Source organism: Candoia aspera, chromosome 5 (genome assembly GCF_035149785.1).
Source record: "Candoia aspera isolate rCanAsp1 chromosome 5, rCanAsp1.hap2, whole genome shotgun sequence".
In the NCBI taxonomy this organism is placed as follows: Eukaryota; Metazoa; Chordata; class Lepidosauria; order Squamata; family Boidae; genus Candoia; species Candoia aspera.
Window position 1 is genome coordinate 107,152,643 of NC_086157.1, and position 22,304 is coordinate 107,174,946.

At 39.4% G+C, this 22,304-nt stretch overlaps 1 protein-coding gene across 1 annotated transcript in view; it reads left to right on the top strand.

Moving 5' to 3' along the window:
• The window catches only part of TYR (tyrosinase), a 63,341-nt gene that overhangs the window by 21,251 nt on the left and 19,786 nt on the right, over positions 1–22,304 (top strand). Inside the window, exons 2-3 of the mRNA XM_063304487.1 lie at positions 4,333–4,549; positions 20,156–20,303. Coding sequence (XP_063160557.1) covers positions 4,333–4,549; positions 20,156–20,303 — 365 coding nt within the window. The remainder of the gene's footprint in view (positions 1–4,332; positions 4,550–20,155; positions 20,304–22,304) is intronic.

Consider the following 22,304-nt stretch of genomic DNA (forward strand, 5'->3'; position numbering starts at 1 on the left):
AAAAGCCCACAGAGCGCCAGGGAAGAGTAAGAAAAGAGAAAGCTTTATACTTACAACACAAGCAACACAAACAGGAAGGGCAGGTGATTTAAGAAAATTACAACTATCAAGGGAAGATTTTATGTAAAGAAGAGTACAGTGAAAGGCAAAGATCTGCTGGTGAAAGAAGTTATAAAGATGAGCTGGTGCAAATGTACAGAAGAACCGGGGGGGGGGGGCGGAATCTGAAATTGCAGATACGTGCACAGGTTTGATCACTCAACCAGGATATCCTGGAGTGGGAAATCGAAATTCAACCGGAGATGCTCAAGTAAGCAGCATGCAAATAATCGCAACAAACAGATCAATAAATAAATAATCATCTGCCCTGGAAAATATTGCTAACAACAACCTGCAGGAGTTGAGAAAATAGCAGCTAATTGGTTAAAATCATGTAAGATGATGCAGTTAAAGTGCCAGCTGTGGCTTTTAGTCTGGTATGGGAAACACAGCAATGGCCAAGGAATTACACCCATGCACACACACACACACACACACAGAGACACGTATACACACACATACATACATACAGTATATATGTTTGTGTGTGTGTGTGTGTGTATCGACTCAGGTCGACTCAGCCTTCCCTCCTTCCAGGTCAGCAAAATGAGCACCCAGCTGGCTGGGGAAGGTGACGACTGGGGAAGGCAATGGCAAAGCACCCCGCCATAGTCTGCCAAGAAAATGTCACGAAAGCGGCATCCCCCAAAAGGTCAGACATGACTCGATGCTTGCACAGGGGACCTTTCAACTTTCTCTCACTCACTCACACTCACACACACACACACACATATTCCATTGTCAAAAATGGGCAGTGCTTAGGAATGCTCAAACTCCTGAACAAGACTCTTTTGTTGAATGTTAATGAAAAGAATGCAAAAACCTATGTGCTGCTCAAGAAACCTGTGCTAACAGGCAACACAAACTCAATGCAAATATGAAGAGTAATAGCAGATGTTATCTTCCTAGACTCACAAATTCACAGGATTGTGACTGTAGCCATGAAACGGAGATGACAGCTACTTGGGAGAAAGACTATGAGAAATCTAGTCAAACTAACAAAGTGCAGAGAATCACACTGACAGCGAAGATATGGATGGCCAAGGCTATGATTTTCCCAGTTGTAATATAGGGCTGTAAAAACTGGATCACAAGAAAGGCTGAGTGAACTGGAACTGATGCCTTTGACTGTGATGCTGGACAAAAAATGGTTGAGAATATCTTGAGCTGCAAGAGGAGTCAGAAAGAGTCATAAATGAATGGCCAACTCAACAACTGAGCAACAGATGTCACATTCCAGCTGAATGTTAGGAAAAAACTTCCTAATGGTAAGAGCAGTTTTGATGGGACCAGTTATGAAGGGTTTTCATTTGCTGGAGGTGAACAGCCATTTGTCAAGGATGGACAATTTTGGATTCCTGCCCTGAGTAGGGGGTGGGCTCAAGGAATCTATGACAATATGTTCATTTTTTTCTTAAGTCTCTCCACCAATGGACTTGTTTTTGTGTGCAATTTTCTCTACTGCACCCATTTTTGTAATATTTTGTACCCTGGACAGCTATGTCACAAAATTTGGAAATGTATGAATTCAGCAAGACAAATGCACCTTGCTTCATAGAATAAGTTAGGACATGAGAGAAATTCACATTAAGGTGCAGAGTGAATCAATTTCTCCTCAATCCATAGCTGGGACAGGAAATTAATTGGAGAATTATAGGATTCCTATTGGAAAGAAAAGGTAATTGATTTTAGACCTCATCAAAGGAAATACTCTTTTAATTTGGGCAATGAAATAGCTGAATGTTTATCAGGGAAGCTAAAGTTAATCACTCAGTCAAATTCCAGCAGGATACAAATATAACATGTGGTAGACTAATCTATTCTTCCCGAACAAATCTTTATAACAATGCACTTTGAGAAGGAATTAAGAATTCCACAGCTTCTGAGTTAAAACTTCCCACTGGGTATGGATTATGGTGATACCTTAATGATAGTTAATTATCTCATATCTGCCTGTGATGTCCATAGCTATCCATGGGGAGAGGGGCTATCTATTCCTGGTAAAAAGGTGTAAAAGTCAGCCTGGAAATAGAATGGTTGGAACAGACTTGGAGATCATCCAATTCAAACTCCTGTTTAGGAATCCACGTTTGTTTGTTTGTTTGTTTGTCTTCTACTTCACCATTTTATTACTTTGATAATCGTGGTGGCTTATACCAGTGAAAAGCTGTGATTTTTTAAAGTATGATTTGTTGAATAAGAGAAAGTTGGCCGAGTTCATCCTTAATGCTAAGCCATAAACCATCATTCAAGGAAATAATGGGATATAGATTTTTTTTCTTTATGATTTTTTTTTTAAGGGGAGACTTTAACTCTCTAATTTGTACATCACAATTTCTGATAGTATATTATTTAACAAGTAGAGGCAAATGTGAATGCATCATTTATCAGGTGCAGTTGCATATGAAACAAAATACCAGGTATTATATTATCTTTTTGTGATAGAATTTGTAACCCTCGCCATGTCCTGCAAAGTTTCCTTGGAGCCTATATTGTGGTTTCCTCAGCATCAGATGAAGACCTTTTCATTTTTTAGACGTTGCCATCTGAACATCTTAGGGTAGACCAAAACTGTTGGCTTTTGCTCAGCTTCGTCTGGTTTAATTCCATATTGGCCTTTTTGATTTTAATTTATGATTGCTATATTTTTACTCTGAATTGCCCTGAGAATATTAAACAATAGGGAAGTTAATAAATCACAAATTTCTTCTGAAAACTGAAGAGAAGCTTACATTAAGTCTTCCCTTGTTTTATCATAGCAACTGTTCTGTGAGGTAGGCTAGGCTGAGGGAGAAGGGAATTCTGTGGATAAATGGCAGCTTGAACACAAATCTTCTCTAACAGAGTCTCAGTCCAAGTCTAATACCCTCATCATTGAACTATTATTTATGGACTGTCCTAAATTATCAAACTGGATTTCTTGTCCTTGGTTTTTGCATCATACACACTTTTTCTCCTATGTGTATCTTCCCAAACTGCAGTGAAACACATGTCTTCCTGAGAGCAAGTCTCATTAAACACAACGAGCAAATTTATTTAACAACCTTTGCCAATCTGGAGTATATCAGATTTATTACATTTCATATTAGACTTCTGGTTCCATAATGCTCACCTTTAAAATCAAGCTGGAATGCTAGGTAGGGGATAATGGGAACTGAAATCTAATGTATGTGGAGGGTGCATGTTCAAGGAGAATGATACACAGGATAGTGTTGTATAATGGGTAGGAGATTTCTACTGTTCATAGTATTATTGAACTAAGACATTTTTTAACCAGAATGATTATTTTTATTGGTATATTTATTTGCTGCTGCATACCATTTCAAATACTTTAACTGAGACACGTATAAATAGGCTGACCATATTTCCCTGAGACGAGAACAGGTCATTGGGATGGCACAACGGGGCAGGGCTGGGTGACGGGCTGGATCGGCAGGTAGGAACTTCTCCAGTTTTCTCGGGCTGGGAATCTTTGGATTCCTTCATTTGTGAGGGGCAAGGCTGGGCTGGAGAGTCTATGAACAGTTGTCCCCAACAAGCCATTCCTCCTCTGGCTGTGCTTTTACATTCTTTTCTTCCCACCCTTTCAAGGCAGGAGCCAATCGGCTCGCCCTTTGATCACCTCCTATCAGCTGATCCTATTTTTTTCTTTTTAGGTTTCCCGCCGGGTTGAGCTCTGCGGCTTTTTTCCCGCCGTTTCGGCTGAGCTCCCCCTCCTTCCACTCAAAGTCAGACTGCCTTCTGACAGGTTCAGATTTTTAAGTAAGGTTTTTAGGAAAATGGGACAAAATGGACATTTATATTAAAACAACGGTCTGGTCTGGAAATGTTAAAAAAACGGGACTGTCCCATTCAGAACAGGATGTATGGTCAGCCTACATATAAAATAAATGGAAAACAATGAGGCAGCATTCATTCATATCTAACTAGAATATTCCACTAGAATATAAACAAAGTTACACATTTAACTGAACTGACAGCAACGGCCTCTGTTTCATGGGAAGTTATATTTGATGGGAAGTTATTTCTTTGTTTTACATACAAATCAGTACATGTGTTTTGGGATACACATCTGTTATACTCACAGTTCCTGATCCTATAAAGGAAGTTTGCAGATGCTTCCTTATCAGCACAGATCTCCTTATCTGGGTGGGAACTTCAAGTTCTGGAAAACAGCCATACTGCTCAAGGTTCTGGTCTGAACACTGTGTAATTTTTTGTATAATCTTCTAGGTCATCTGCAGCCAATCAGAAGAGTACAATAGCCGCCAAGAACTTTGTAATGGAACGAGTGAAGGGCCTATCCTTCGAAATCCTGGGAATCATGATAAAGGAAGAACTCCTCATCTTCCGACATCAGCTGATGTTGAATTCTGCTTAAGTCTGACGCAATATGAAACTGGGACGATGGATAAAATGGCTAACTTCAGCTTCCGGAATACTTTGGAAGGTAAGATTTATCCCTCCCTTTTTTTTATTTCTAATGCAATTTTGTGTACCAGTGTAACTTCATTTCTCAGCCCTATTCCATTCAGAGGTGACCTTTGAATCACAGAAGGAAGTTTGCAGCAATTACCCCTCATGATGATGGAGAATGGAAATCTAGGGTGCATATCTATTAATGCAAGGTATTGTACAATCTCTTTGGGTTCCATAGCTGTTTTAGATGATCATAACTAAGTTTAATAAGCTGACATCTGAAAGGGTTTTCTTTGGCTTTGCTTTTGTCTGTAAACATATGCCTTTCATTTGTCCCTTTGCGGCAAGTCATAAAAAACAAAGAAATCTCCAATTCTCCATAGCTTCCCATTTGGTCTATGAACGGCAGCTTCAGAACAAAGCAGTAACATAAATTATAGTCTGAAATTGGCTAAAAATCCCAACTCATTTCAGAACTTGTCACCACAGTTTCAGACTTGAACCAAATGGAAAACTCTATTAGATTATAAACAAATTAGTTTAATCCTATCATCCTTACACATGGAAGAGTAAAGGTTATGGATTTGGGGGGGAAAGACTAATTTTGGTCTTGATTTAGTCAGCTAAGATATGATTCTCTGAACCAGGCTGGTATTTGAATATGTAGGCTTATCCTAAGACAGTCTTCCATTAGCTTTTGTGCAAAAGCTGGAAAATGGGGGCTATTGGCAGAATTTTTCTACTGATGGATCTCTGATTTAGTCCAAAATACTTGATAATTAATTGTACTAGGAAGCCTATAAATGAGAAAAAAAAAATATTGGTCTGATTTTTTATAATTGCTCAAATCAATGACGTCACTCTTTCTCCTATAGAAATAGAATTGTCATGCTATAGCTGAATAGCAGATAAGAGACTGTGATTATTAGTATATGTTTACGCGCTGTAATGAATATGAAGCATTTTAAGGCTGGGATTCCAGATTTAATTCAGGCATGGAGGAGGGCAGTCATTCCCAGTTTCATTTTCTATTTACAACTCCTCTCATAAACAGATATACATATCCTATGAAAGCTTCCTAAGTTTTGAAAGTGATTTCTATCTTGGTGGGATGAGAAGGCACTGTTTGAGAGACATAAAACAAAAAACACCATTCTAAACCTTGCTTTATAGCTATGGCAAAGGTGGTAAATCTGGAGCTCTCATTGTGCTGAGTAATTACAACGTCTAGCTTTTTTCACCACTGGTCATATTTTTTGGGACTACTGCAAGTTGTAGCTCAGCCCAGGTCCCTTTCCACTGAATTATGCCCTATGCAATGCAGAAGAAAAGGTGATGAGTATGATCATAGGAAAAAAGGTTGATGCTATAATTTCTGTTCCGATACTCCAATTGCCTTAAAGCCATATGCATGAAGATGAAGGACCTCCCATGCAATTATCTGTGGATCATAGTTTGTGCTGTGTGACCTCCAAATTTGTCACTTTCCTCCTTGGATGCATAGTTATTGAGAGATTCTGATGGATTATGAGGGTAAGGGCCCAAACAAGAGATCACACATTCCAGCTACTCCTGGGTGGAATATTTTTTTCAAACACTCATGACTTCAGAGAAAAGCATGTTCTGCATTTGGACTACATAATTAAGACAATGCACCTGCCAATAATTGGTATTATCTGAAACATGACTGCTGTGGGAGTTAGATCATAGAACAGGAGGCAAAATTGACCGAGAAGGTCAGAAGGAACATTTACACAAAAATTTCTGTCAATGTCCTAGAGCTTCCACTTTTAAATTAAATTGGTTGGCAAAGATCTTGAGTTTGTGGACGTTCAAGCTTATACAACATATGACTAATCAAACCAAATCTAGTGAATAATTCTGAATAGATGAATAACAATCCAGTTTTGGATGTCTGAATTTTCAAAATGTGAATGAGAGTTGAGCTGCATTATCTTCATGGACCCCAGCATATGCAGGTCTGAACTAGGGTATGTGGAGTTGAGTGCATGTGTACATGTGTACATATGTGCACATATGTGCAAAACCACACATTTATATACACTTAGAAACTTAGAGTTAGAAGAAATCATATACTGTATATCTCAATGCAAGATCTACTATAGCACCTCTGACAGATGACCATCCAAACTCTGAAGAACTCAATTCAACATGTGGCAACTTTTACACTGGCTGACAGCTCATCCAGTCAGGAAGTTTCTCCTGATGTCTATTCAGAACTCCTTTCCTTGAAGTTTTAAGGCTCTGGTTCTGGTGCTGCCTCTGGGGGAAGAGAGCAGAATTCTACTCCCTTCACATGACAACCCTTCAGATATCTGAAGCCCAATATCCTATTTTCCCTCAGTTGTCTTTTCTGTAGATTAAACATACCCAGATCCTTTAACTGTTTCTCATAGGACTTAGTTCCAACAGAAGAGAATAACTGTAGCTCAGGGTTGAACTGTGGAGTCCTTGGTGCTCTCTGAGCTTGGTTGCTTGCTTGCAGACATTTGCCTGCAGACGTAGAAATGTCTGCAAGCAAACAACCAAGCTCAGAGAGCACCAAGGACTCCACAGGACTTAATTTCCAAATCCTTCACCATCTTGGTACCCCTTCTCTGAATTTGCTCAATTTGTCACTGTCCTTTTTGAACTAATGTGCCCAGATTGGACAAAGTATTCCAAATGGAGTCTAATCCATTTATTATACTAGGTTATTTTATGAAGCTGTGTATTCACTGCACAACAGAAACATTTTAAATGTTTTGCTAATATGACATCTCTGCAGAATCAGCTTCCAGTGCAAATCCACGTGTTTAAACTTATTTGGAACAACGCTATGATCACTTCTTGATTTCTATTTATGTCCATGATGTTAACTTTTTTAAAACATATATATTGTCAGTAATAAATCTAATTTTCCTGGAAGTGCCAACAATGGTTATACAATTGCTGTCTATATATTTATCAACAATCTCCACAAGATTTTGCACAGTCTCCTTTAGGGAAAAAACAAAACAAAAACAAAAAAACAAAACTTGCTCCAACTTTCATAGATAATCAAATTAGCTGTTTGGGTAGCTCTGATCTACTTCAGTTTTCTCCAATCCGTGCTCTGAGGCCCCAGGCTTCCAATATTCTGAGCCAGTATGGATGGATGAAAATATCCATCCCAGTCTATTCTTTGTCTGATAATATATTTAAGTGAGGTTTATAAACAATTAAAGCTGACCGTAATTCAATGCTTATAGGTATATATATTTGCAAACTAGTTATTGAGGATTTAATTCTTACAAAAAGAAATATATGACAGTCAGCCTGATGTAGTAGTTCAAGGATTAAGAATGGGGAGACCTCGCTTCTAATCCATTCTTTGCCAAAGAATATCCTCCTTTGGCTTGCTCACCTTCTCTCAGGGTTGATGTCCTGGGGGGAAAAAATAGGAAGAACACTTCCTGAACACCTGAATGAAAGGCAGGATATAAATCAAATAAATAAATGAAATAAATAAACCTGCAACTCTGTTAACCGTGCATGGGCACAACCAAACTTTTGAAGAGATATAAAGTAATAGGATTGTGCACTGTAATGAAATGTTGTTTTGACTTACTCTTTATCCTATTTTATGAACTTTTGTGTAAATGGTTTCTTTTATAAACCAAAGGCAATATACACAAGGAAACGTCTCTGAAATATTTATTATATTTTTCAGACAAAAAAACAGATATAATCGGATGGAGAATTCTAACTAAAATCACAGAAAGAGAAACAAATATTTGAAAAAAATGATGTAGTGTCCTTGTGGGGGCTTCAAAACTACTTTAGGAAGAGAGAGAGTAACCAAGGCAGAGTAGAGAAATGTTCCTAATAATCCCATTATGTTCCTCTTGTTACAATCTTGAGCCTCTCTGGAATTACACAAAAACCGACTTTTCTCTTTTCAGCCTGATAAGTAGGAAGTTAAAGGGCAAGAGAAAAGATTGATATCGTTGTATAATAAAACTGTCCCATAGCTGTTGAAAGAAAAATATTAGAGAAAACAACGGACTTTTAATATAGTAAAAACTGGATGGCTTTTAAGACTCAGCTGTCTAACTGTGTCATGGTACATACATAACTAAGGCCAGGGAAAGAAATTCTTGTGAATTTCTTTCTACCAATTCTAATTCCATTAAAGAAAGAGAATTTGCTCTGGAAATTCTATTAAAGGACAGGATTTTGGAGAAATTAGCCTGGCTAGGATATAATGTCCTTGGATTTATTCAGTAGGGATGTGTGAGTTAGCTTCAACCAGATTCAAATTCTGTTTGATTCAGATAGTCAAATGAGTTAATTTGGATCAGTGATTTTGCATGTCTGAGTGAGTGTGCCTTCAAGTCAGGCTTGACTCCTGATGATTTCCTGGACAGGTCCCTGCTGCATTCTTGGCAAGATTTCAGAAGTGGTTTGCCATTGCCTCCTTCTTAGGGCTGAGAAGGAGTGATTGGCCCAAGGTCACCCAGCTAGTTTTGTGCCTAAGGCAGAGCTAGAATTCACAGTCTCCCAGTTTCTAACCTGGTACCTCCAACCACTATACAAAACTGTAACTGACTCTTGAATCAGTGATTAGATTAGGGAAACTGAGTCCATTTGATGTAATACTTTGAATCAGAGTATCTAACTGGGTTGATTCAATTCAGAAAGTCTATGTAACAATTGGATCTATATTACTGATTCATTTCAAAAGATCAATTCAGTGAAACAATAATTAATTGCAAGATGCGTGTGAATCAGTGATGTAATAATGCAAAAAAGAGAACTGCAGTTTTAAGTTGGATCAACAGAAGCATAATTCTAAATAATGGAAGGGGATTGTTCCACTTCTACTTTATTCTGCCTTGATGAGATTTCACATCAAATGCTGTGTTCAGTTCTGGATGCCACACTATTAGAAGGATTCAGAGAAATTGGAACCAGTACAGAAAAGGTAACAAAGATGAGCAAGGACTAGAAATTAAGCTCTGTGAAAAGGATTGAAAGATTTGATAGGTGATCACATGAAAGTTGACCTATGAAAGAAAACGAAGACTTGTTATCATTGCAGAGGGCAGGATAAAGGCTTGTGTGATCCAATAGAGGCTGGAGAACTATCTGTCAAAGATGCTTTAATCTGGCACGGACACATAGCTGCACTCAGTGATCTCCCCACTATATTCGAGTACCAAGGATCATACTTTAAGGAGGACTGAGACAAATTGGAAAGGGTTTGGGGAAAGGCAACGCTTCAATCTTAATTCCTGCGTGGAGCAGCAGGTTGGATTCTGTGACAGTGTCCCTATTTTTTCCCAGGTGCATTCTTTTCACCCACACATACATCTTTGTGTACCTTTTTTCCCCAGGTGACCTCTTCCAACTCTATTTTATGTTCTTGAAATCTATGATTAAATAACCTTCAATCTGAATCTCCAGACTGAAGCTTCACTCATCTGTATTAGTTAGTTACCAGGTAGCTAAGAAGCAGATATGAATGTTCTGCCTTTCACCAGCCCATCCTCACTGGGCAACCCAACCTTAACCCTAAACCCCTCTCCAGTGATGTAGACTCCCTGCCTTCCTGCACTTCCATTAAATCCCAAAGGAGGCATCAAGAGCACATTCACATTCTCAATTGCAATGCTACTTTCATCAATGATGGGGCATCCTGCCCTTGAGGAACTATTAGCGAATGTCTGGTTGCCCTGGAAAAAACTCAGAGGACTCCTCCACCTAATTTGGTGGAGAATTTCCAGAGGCTGTTTGTCCCCAGCTGGTATGTGGGACAGCCTTCCAAGCACTTCCCACACACAAATGTTAGGACCCTTTTTTCGGTTCCGTTTCTCACTTGTCAGTTTTCCTATCTGTGTTATTTATTTTTGACATACTCCATCATAACTTACCACTTTCACGAAATTCATCAAACCTAAAACTTCCCAGGTTATGAGGGCACCACAAGACATTCTTGCCATATACGTTCAATATGCCGGAATCGGCTGTCTGTGATGGAAAAAAGCTTCTACATTTGGCTATTTCTGCATTTAAATAATAAGGGTTATACCATCAATATGTGCAGGAGATAATGGAAAACAGATTTAACCCAGTGCCTCAGAGTCAGAGATTTAAACTGGGGCAAAGCAATAATTGTATTTAAAGCTCTGTTTCAGCAGAGAAGGAGGCACATTATTGTGCCAGTTTTCCATTACCTTTGAAGCTTATCTTTTTGAGACTGAAACCCAGCTTTAACCACAATTTAAACAGAAAGGTATGTCATGCCAAGGTAGTTTTTTTTTTTTTTTTTTGAAGAGTGAAGGATTCTTTTGCTATTGACTCTCAGAGGGTGAGATCACTACAGCTCTTGAAAATGCTGAGAAGAACCCTACCTGGTTTGTACTTGGATGCACAGGGTTGTAGGCTAGATGGAGAAGTTGATTTAAAGCAAAAAAAAAAAAAACTTTACCTGGGTTTACAGCTAGCAGTATCCTAGCTGCCATTCACTTCGTACAAACAATGGTCAAAAGCTTTTCTGCATGGTACAAACCCACTTGCCCTCTGGAGTTGGTTATAGCTTTATTGTTGTTGGGTTTTTTTGGTACACCTATAACTGAAGTCATTCACAGGTTGTAAAACATGATGCTCAGATATCAGGAATGCACAGAAACTTGAGCTACTGAGGTGCCAAATTATGCTTCTAATCACAATGGCGAATGGACTTAATGTTCTGCTTCCAGTAGTTAGTGGGAGCTCCAGTGGTACATTATTAAAGCATCTGGAGCTCTGAAGATTTGCATTCAACTAACTTTTCAAGCTGTGGTGGTACTCATATTTCACTGAAATAATAATAATAATAATAATCATAACAACAACAATAATAATAAAGGCTTTTACTGTGAGTCACAGCTGACTGAAGATGTCTCCACAAACAAGTGGAGTTGATGACCACTGTGTAGAATGAAAGACCAGCAAGTAGACCAGTCCTTCAAAGCTCTCTGGAGAAGGAGTGAACAGGAGATTGCCCACGAGTGCTCTGAAAGGCAGCTCCTCACAAAGAGACCATAAAACAGCAGTCTCCCATGGGTTTGAGCACCAGGAGCCAAGGGCGACAACATCTTTGCTCTCAGCAGTGGCAGCATCTTTAATAAGGTCACTAAGCAAGCAGAGCTCACTTTGTAATCACATTCAGAAATGTTTGGTTTAACCACTTTATGGATATTAGAGACCTTCAAAACAGCAAGCTTAATTTGACACCTGGTGAGTTTTACCTTCTTCTCTGGCTTTAAGAAATTTTAAACAGAGACTTAAGAATTTAAAATAATATGCAACTGGCAAAAAGCAAAAAAAAAAAAAGGATTTTGATTTAAGAAATTTTTAAACAAATTGGGAGACCAGAGGGATTTGGAATATTGGTTATTTTTGCTGTAAGATGTGAAAAATAAGTATATAATTAAATAATGTACTCATGGGAAATAACTGAAATGGAACTAAACCCATGTTAGGAATTAAGGCTTGATGAAGGTTGCAAATGGACACTAGAAGGAACTAATGGACCAGACAGAAAAGAGTTAAAATGGCTAAGCCAGTTATAACCTTTTCTTATCTTAAAGAATTTTTTGATAACTGGACTGAGATATTAATAACTAAAATCTCAGAAAGGATACAGATTTCAATGGATAAATTTTTAGAAGATGATGAGAAAAAAAATTAAAAAAATGTTTACCCTGACACTGACATTATAGAGTTTGAAGGCCTGGAAGGCAACAAAATCGAGATTACCAACATGGGAATACAAAAGACAAATCAATAAAAGGATCTGGACATGGAACAGCTGTGACAAGAAATCCTGGATGATGCCTCTTTATGGGATTTACAAAGTAAGCTGGTGAAAGTTTTGAAACCTCCTCTTGAAAGCCAAAGATTGATGAAAAATCAGATCCTGCAATACCATTGGAATGATTTAAAGGTTAAGATTGTGAAGAGCAAAAAGAAGGAATATAAAGTTGGACTATTTGATCAGGGATAAAATAGTCCTGTTTGATATTTCTGGTAACTCCTAATAAACTTTTTGCTGAACTAGGACTGAAAAGCTGACAATTTCTGGATTGTGTATAGATAAAAGTTAAGCTATGGGGAGAAGCGGTTTTTTTTTATTATTTGTAACTTTAAAAGAGGGTGAAAAGTTATTATATTAGCTGATACTCAGTGAGATGAAGATTGGAAGCCCCTTCTTTGTTACCATCTTTGTTGTCTTTTTCTTCTTCTTTTTTCTGCACCTTCTGAACTTTTTAATTCTTTTTCTTTTTTCTTCTACTTCAGTTTGTATTAGTTTTTACTATGTTTATTAAAAATCTCAGTAAAATTATTTTTTAAAATGAAGTAAAAAAAATGAATCAGTATTTGCCTCTTTTTTAGCTAGGATGTGCATTAATTGGAGAAGCTTTTAAAATAATAATAATAATAATAATAATAATAATAATAATAATAATGTTATTGTTTGTGTATTTTCATAGGGACATGTTTCTGATATGAGCTAGGATTTGGGGTATGTGATTCCGAAAACAAAATTCTCCTACTATTGCCATTGCACAAATCCAATATGACACCATATCAGGATACTAAAATCTCATTCAATTTGTCTGTTTGTTTGTGGCTGGCCAATTTCAGCTTATGCTGGGTGGCTTACATTTTAAAAGTAAAGAAAAGGCAAAGATCACATACATCCAGAAGAAACAGACATAACATCCCACCCCACCCCACCCCCCAAAGACTCAACAAGGGCTCAACAGCCACTCTACCACCAGGCCTGGAAGCAGAGCCAAGTTTTCAAAGGCTTATGGAACACCATCAAGGCAGGAGCCATACAGATCTTGGGGGAAAACAGTGATAAATTCCTGGACCCTTCTGCCTCTCAAATCCACACAAGTTGTCACAGAACCTATGGATTCTGCAGAACACAGTTTTGAAAAACCCCACTGAAAGAGCTTTTGCAGAGCAGATGTCAGCCATCCTAGGGTGACTGTTACTCAGCTGAACAAAAGCAAGTTGATAACCTTATTTGTACACTTATTTCCAGCATGAGCAGTGATGTGACATAGTTCAGAATTAAAAATCAAAAAGTCAGCACAGAGCAACTCTCTCTCCCCCCACCTAGCTTATATAGCCTATATATTCAATTGGCTCTCCTAAGGCCATCATAGGTAAAGGTAAAGGTTTCCCTTGGCATTTAGTCCAGTCGTGTCCGACTCTAGGGGGTGGTGCTCATCTCCTTTTCAAAGCCGAAGAGCTGGCATTTGTCCATAGACACTTCCTCTGTGGTCATGTGGCCAGCCTGACTAAACGGAATGCCGTTACCTGCCCACCAAAGTGGTACCTATTAATCTACTCACATTTGAATGTTTTTGAACTGCTAGGTTGGCAGGAGCTGGGACTAGCTACAGGAGCTCACCCCGTCACGTGGATTCAAACCGCCGACCTTCCGATCAGCAAAATAAAGTAGAATCACTTATAAAATAAAAATCAAGAGCAGCAGTAGTATGAGATAATATTTTATTTGACTTGTACAATGGTAAATACATCAGCCTCCACTTTTCTGTTTTCTTGTTTTTAATTCCATCAAACATGTTTTAACAAATATTACATTACCTCTTCAGCTGTTTCACCTCTTAAGTATTTTTTTTTTTTTGCACTTTGTTCCAGTGGTTTTGAAGACTGAGTTTTCAGCTCCTGCCAGGCCAGGTATTTTGAGGATTGCTGTTTTTGGTCTTTCTGAAGAGCAGTCAAAATCACATATTTTTCTCCAAAATTTTGCTGCCTATTGGTTATTGGTTGCAGTTTGGGCAGATGACTTTTATAGCAGGAAGTCAGTGTCTCAAAAGGGGCAGCCATAAAGTTTCTTACCTGTTGTTGTCTAGGGGCAGTTGCCTTAAAGATGTCCCAGCTTTGCAAAATCACATTATTTTTAGATCTTTTCATTCGTCAAGTTTTATGAACAAAATCTATGTGGTCACTGAGAGTAGACACTGACTTGATGACAAGTAACCAATCAGTCAGTCAGTCAATCAATTGATCAATCAATCAGTCAATCAAATTGATCAGGTTGCTCATCCCAGATGGGCCTACCTCTCAGTGTTGCCCATAGTGTACAGTATACAGCTGAGGAAAGAACACAGCATTATGCCCCAGTGCAGATAACAAAGCCCAGATGGCTGCTTTTTTGTTAGACAGAAAGGACAATTCAAGTGGGCATTAGGCAGAAAGAGAAGAAGTTCAGTGGATACCATAAGCAATGTTCAGTTGCATCAACTCTTTCTGGAGTGTACTTGCATGAACATCAGAAAAGCCCTGCACGTTAGTCCAAAATTCCCTTTAATTCAGAGAAGGGAAAACTGTGGTCAAGTGGCCCTGTGCAGCCTCCCCATTTTCTTTCTGTGGGCTCCAGATCCCCTCCCCACAAGTTGTACAAGGCCTCATTGCAGTGGGCCCTATTCATGCAGGGGTGAACCTGAATTACAATTCAGAATTTAAATAATTAGGTGAATCATTTCCTTCAAGGTGGCAAAACTAATCAGTTAAAATTGAATGCCAGGAGTTAGTTCAGTATGGCAGGTTTCCCAACAAACTCCCAGTGACTGTCTATGGACTTCAATGGAAAAAAAAAAAAGAACAGAACAGAACAGAAACACTGACGTGAGATGCTGTAAGAAGAAAGGGGACAGGACAATGCTTACATCAGTGTCTTTCAACCTTGGCTTTGGACTTCACCTCCCAGAATTCCCCAGCCAGAAGTGTTGGTAACACTGGCCCAGATGAACATTCTATCCTTTGGCATCTCTCAGTTATAAAAACCCCTTCCTGCTGTGGTTGAATGACAACATGGCCAGTTATAACCACATTATTTTGGCTGTGTTGGTTAGCTAATAGACAAAATCGTCCACTTACTTATTTATCATTCTTTGATTTACATTTTCCCTCCAGATTTATATCTTCCAGGGCAGGGCCGCAACTAGGGTCTGTGTCACCTGGGGCAAACATGGATTCCATGCCCATTTTGGTGCCCCCCCCACGTGGCGCCCGGGGCACATGCCCCTCTTGCCCTCTCCTAGTTGCAGCCCTGCTCCAGGGTTTCCAGGTGGCATACATAGCTCCTTCCTCAATTCTTCTCCACAACAACAATCCCAGCAAGCAGTTTCCTTTCACTTTGAGAGAGACTTGCCAAAGTCATCAGCTGTCTTCTTGGAGCTGTGGGAACACTTCGTCTGATTCTCATGAGTCTTATTTTAGCTTGATCTACCACACCACACTGGCTGAGATCTTTGACTGACCTGGAAAGAATTTGCCAATAAATCTGCTGGTTGGGTCAGTTTGTGAACCTAAATGGAAGAGAGCGTCTTGTCCTGATAGCAATTTCCACTCTCTCTTTAGTCATCATGGCCAGGGCCTTCAAACCTGAATCCAAGGGGCCCTGAAATGGCACTGTTTCTCAATGATTACTGAAATGAGACCTATTTTTAAGCATTTAAGGCTCCATCACTGTGCCTCCTCAAACTTCACCCAGCAGACATAGCTGTACAGCTTGCTGTCTTATTTTTTCTTGCCTGGATGCTATTAGAAACATCAACTGCTTGAGGCACTGATGTTCAAAAAAAGACATCACCTTCTGCCTGGTACTGCTGAGCACAGAGCTATCTCAAAAATTCTGTCAGATTTTCCCTACCAGAATAAAAGTTAAAAAAATATGTGCAGCTGTTAAATATTCAAACCATTTGTTACTTTCTTCTGATCTGTAGCTCCTCTGCTTTTTCAGCTTCGTTGGCTATGCAGATTTTCAGATAATGTATCTGAAAATGTACCGAGTATAATAACGACCATAGAATCAGTGTCCAATGCATTTCAGCTCTCATTGTTTTGTTAAACCATACTTCTAGCCACCTGGTTGATAACAGCACACCACAGGAATTATAACTGATAGAGTTATAACCCACAGGCATTGCCAACAAAGCCTAACCCTAGCTTTCATAGGTTAGAGCAGGGTTTTTCAACCAGGGTTCCATGGAATCCCAGGGTTCTGCGAGAGGGCACTAGGGGTTCCCTGGGAGATCACGATTTATTTAAAAAAATATTTCGAATTCGGGCAACTTGACATTAAAGAGGTAAGTTTCATTCTTTATTTTTAGTTTAAGAACACTGTTAATGCATATTGATAGGCCTACCCATGAAACGAATAGAATAATTTTGTAACTTCTGGCCTCTATTTGATCCTGAATGTGCAGGGGTTTTCTGAGGCCTGAAAAAAAAATTTAAAGGGTTCCTCCAGGGTCAAAAGGTTGAGAAAGGCTGTGTTAGAGAAATGAACTGAAAGTAACAGAATGAAAGTTAACGGAGATAAAGGGTTCCTTGCTTAGGAAACTGAATATGAGTTAGAAGCTTGATGTGGCTGCAAAAAAAGGCAAATACAATCTTAAGCTGCAAGAATAGAGATAATTTCAGTACTTCCACTTTATTCTGCTTTGGTTAGACCTCAAAATCTTCTCAGGCATCCTACCCAGCAGCCAGTGAGTTTTGGGTTTATCTGTGTGGGTTTCCCACGGTCTTTCAGTTTGGCAGGATTTTCTGTCTACTAGAGTAGGGCAACAAACACTAGAGACCTAGATACTGTCCCAGTGTGGTTCTTCGCTCTAAGATAGGACATCAATTAACTCAAGACGGGTCTGCTCTGAGTCTCTTTGAAGGAAGGTTCAAAGTCTCTAAACTACGCATGCATTTTTCCCCCTGGATAGGGGCCCCCTCCTGCTCACCATCCATACTCATGACAGCCAGCCTCTGAATCAGCCATCACTGTTGCTTGGGTTGAGCCTAAGCTTGTTTCTCCCCATCCAGACCCACATGCCCTCAGTCACTGGGCCAAGATTTCTGACCTCCTATACAGCCAGGGACAGAGAGGTACAACTGGTAGCATCAGCATATTGATGATGCCATCTCCTGGTGGAGACTGGTCTCCACCATTTGGCAGCTGGACTCAGTATGATAGTGACCAGAGATACAGCCCTCCCCCAGAGTCATCACTGTGGCAGCGAATGGCACAGCAGTTATTATTCCTGACTGGGCGGGATGTGGCACGATGTCTCAGACTTTGCACCTGACATGTCCAGGTTCCAGCCTGCTTCAGCACAACTGAGCTCCAGCTCCGTTCGTTCTTCCTTTTCCAGCCATACTGAGTCTATCTGTAGATAGTCAGGGAGATGACCTTGACAGAAATATGTTACCTAGGCAAAGAGGACTGAAATATTCTTCACGTTCTCAGAAGCAAGATAATATTCAGAAGCAGCTCAATTAAATGCCTCCCTAATACAGTTCTAGCCTTCCCAAGGAGTTGATTTTCTGGTCTGGTCTACTTAGCAGAGGTGACACTATTCTTCCTCTTTGCCTTCTTGTTCCGCACCTCTTTCCCCTCCAGATTTGCTTCTTCTACCAGCATCACTCTGCTAATAAATAACACCTTCCTAGTTGCCAGTAGCAATAAACCATAAATCTGTCCCACTCTTACATCCTGGATTAAAACATTTCCTCACTTATGGGCACCATCTTGCCTATTTGAGGAAGCAATTACTTTCAAAACTAAATCATGTCTAAACACTGGAAGTTTGTAAAGGCACTCTCCTTTAAACAAATATTAATAAGTCAGTTACAGCAGAGTTTAGAGTCATGCCAAGTTTTAGTTGACAGCTATAAGGCTATTCTCCAGCATTTCCCTAAAACCAAAATATGGTTGTATGACTATTGACTTGTGCAAATGACAGGGCTTGACTGAGGACCCATATCAAAATCTGGACTCCTCAGGCCCATGTCAAGATCCCTGTTCCAACTTCCTCACCTCTGTTATCTACCCATACCTCCTCTCCGAGACTTAATGAAATTGCCTAAAGCAGGAAAAAGATGAAAGAAAAAAGTTTCTTCATGCAGCCCGTCATTAATTTTACTGCCAGGAGAAAAGCTTCTGGCAGTTGACTAAGATGACATTTTTAAAAAGGTTATTAAAATAGACTATTCATCATGATAGTTTAATGGACATCTTGTCAGTTAACTTCAGATGTAGGACACAAACATGTGGACCACGCTCTTCAAGAACTGCTTATGAAAGCTCAGAACCATCCAGTTGGCACCCACACCTAGAAAATGGGGTGCATGAAATTAAAACACTTCCTAGTATAGCAAGCCTGGGAAGTCAATACATTATTATACAGCCAAATATCTGTAAATAATATGTTAGATAAAATCTTGGTTAGGACAGATCTATTAATCATGGCTAACTTATTCTATTGATCTCATAAAGCTACTCCCAGATTTTTTTTTTTTTCAGTTGAGTGCTTTCAGGTGTCTTGATCCCCATCTTCTGTAATCTCTCAGCCAGTTTGTTCTTAAAGCTTTAATGATTTTGCTATTATCATTTGTTAATTGACAGAAGGAGAATGTCTCTTGGGAACCTTCATTCCAGCATATTGGAGCTGTATTCCATTTGTTGGGGTTGCCTATTTGAAAGGGGAAGTGGTTCTGAAGAGGAATTGTTCCTTGAACTTAACATCTGATGCCCTGTTTTGAAATGCCTCCTAAAAAACCTTTGCCTGCCTTTAGTGAGTGCTAAGGGAAGCTCCATGTCTACCCACATGGATGGGAGTTTAGCAGTAGGGAGTAGGAATTTTAGAGGAATGGAAGATATGAGACATAATTAGTAGAAGAGGGTGGGGAAAAGAGCAAAGAAAATTGAATAGTCGGTTCAATTAGTTTGCAAATTAAGATAATGTGTTGATGAAGAAAAACATCCCAAATGTTCAGGGGTGGGGAAACCTACTCCTGCCTGATAATAAGCTTAAAACAAGCAACAACAGCTGCATTTAGAAACAACAGAAGATCTAATCCAGCAATCAAGTGGCATCATTCCCAAAGCTCTTGGAAAGAACTATGTTTTTACCATATGCTGGTCAATAACCATGGTGGAATGAAATAGACTATTTATGAGACTCACACTCCAGAAAGAAGTAGACAGACTGGAATGGGTTCAAAGGAGGTCAACAAAAGTGACCTATTCAATGGAAAATAAGCCTGACTTGCAAATATTGAAATCCTTCCTACAAAGGGGTGGATTCAATAGTATCCTTTAGATATCCAAGGGGACTGCTGGAAGAGGGAAGATATACGTTCTCTGTTGCCCCAGAAGGCTGAATTATTTCTAATGGAGTATATTAACAATAGAGTAAATTTCAGTTTTACATTAGGAGAAAAATCTTGCAATTTGGCAATAGAACCCATGGCATGTAGAGGTAGAGAATAGCCAGTGCTGGAGATGTTCCAACAGCTGAACAGCCATTTGCTTAAGATACTTTAACTCTGAATTTCCTTGAACTCTGATTTCACACAAGTTGGAGGAAACATTCAGCAACAAGCAGCCTGAGATCAAAAACTCCCTGGCTTTCACAGCCATCCAACCACTTTCAAGTGGGTGGCAGTGGGGTGTCACAAATGAAGCTTGGTGATGCTCACTTGACTGTTAAATAATCAGATGGAAGGAAAGGTAGTCCTGAAATAAGTTGTGCCATTGTAGCTTCTTACCACTCCATTTCTCCTTAATTTACAGGCTTTGCAAGCCCAAGTACTGCAATATCAAATTTGTCACAGAGTGGTCTACACAATGCACTGCACATTTACATGAATGGCTCCATGTCCCAGGTCCAGGGTTCAGCCAATGATCCTGTCTTCATCCTGCACCATGCCTTTGTTGACAGGTAAGTTGGACATTTCCTGGTAAAAATTATATCGTCCATGAATTGATAGAGATATCAAAATAATTGGGTATCTTGCATATGGACTAGAATAGAGTCTTTGCCGAGACTCTAGATGTCAGCTATTTTTATGTCTACACTGAGAATGTTGAGGGATTTATTACTGGCTGTCCCATAGGTAATATGCTAGAAAGAATGCCAGATGAAGACCATCCTATTTTCTATGGCTATGTGTCTTTATTAACAGGACAAAATTAACTTTGCCCCCATCCATAGTCTAGTATTGATTGATTATGTGCCATCAAGTCATTGCTGACCTTAATGACCACTCAGATAGATTTTTCTCCATGATGATCTGTCCCAACCTGGTCTTTCAGGTCTTCTAATGATGCACTGATCACCACTGTACCTGAGTCTATCCACCTTGCTGCTTATTTAGCCAATGATGGCCCAGTTCATGAGAAGTGGCTGTTATAGTTTTATCTACAGTTATGCTAAGCCAAAATCCGCAGGTTTTTTCTCTCTCCTTTGACAAGCAATCTTATCCAGGCAGAACTGGAAGCAAAGCTTAGAGCATACCTGATAGGGTTAGTGTTAATGTTGGCAGAAGCAAAGCTAGAACCTGGACAGGACTCCATTCCAGGCTATCTGGACAGACAGCGTGTCTGCCTTGTGAGGTAGTCCAGGGAAGAAGCACACCCAGGAATACTAGCTCTAACTTTATTGTAAGGTTACATTAACAGAATCTTGCCAAGTCTGAAAGGACATCTCTCCCCCACCACCTTTCCTGTCCAAGAAACTAGGGAGGGTCCCTTCTGAGACATTTGCCACGCCCCCTTTCCTTCTGCAGGCTCAGATGCCGCTTGTCTGACTGTTGTCTGTTCTGCGGCTCTTCCTCCGGTCTCCCAAGGTCATTCCCACACACCATTACACAGCATGCCCAGGCAAAGCAGAAAAGCAGAGGTTTTGGTTTAGCTCTCATTAAATTGAAAATTTTGAGACTTAAGCACCGAATGAGGGTTTTAATTTGAACTGATTCCTTTTTAACAGAACCTAATGTGCATAATTATAGTCTGTGGATGAAAATGGCTCCCCGATTTGTATGCATGCATATACCTATTGACTTCAATAGGACTCTGGGCATAAAATTGAATTACATCTATCTAGTTATAAGCAGAAATGTGGCCATTGCATTTACCTAATCATAAGCAGAAATGTGGCCAGTGAGTTCAGGGTTGCACCGATGCCTCTTAAACAGGAAAGCTTTCAAAATTGTTTTACTTATCTAAATATGTTCCATATTAACAATATTAAAGAAAAAGGAGGCATTTCAATGAACAGTTCCACCAATCACACTTCAAGATGGATATCAAGCTATTTTCCCTTCTGTCTTCAGTTCTCTGACTAAAATGAATTTTCTAACCTTTTACTATCAAGACATGCCATCCAGCTCAAAGGGAATTCTTCATACGGAACCTTTTTCTTTCTGTCAGCCCTGCATTCCAAAACAGTTGCATTTCTCAAGGGTCTCAGTTTAATGTTACTTAAATTGTATCACTCAGAGCAGATTCCTAAATTTGCGATAACAGAAAAAGGTCAATTCTATTTGAAATCTGAAGGGGTCACAGCCCTGCAAAGTTTGAAAATTCAGTTTTATTGGAATTGGTGTGACGCATGGTGTTTTTTCCCCTCCTTGTTAAAAGCATATAGTTTTTTAAAGATGTGTTGGGACCACCTAATTATTAACGACTTTGATATTTCCCATTTTGAAGGGCTAACATGATGAACTATTGTTAGAACCAGTTGTTCCTAATTAAAATAGTATATCTGAGCATAGAACTAGGCACAAATGGCCTCTCAAATTCTTTATCAGATTTGTGGTTAGAGAATATGGATAATCAATATGTCTGATTCCCCACCCTCCCAGGGGAAAGAGGTCATTTCTAACCAATTCTCATGGTCAGACCTCTCCCTCAACAATGATAGTAGTGCTGAAAAAGCCCA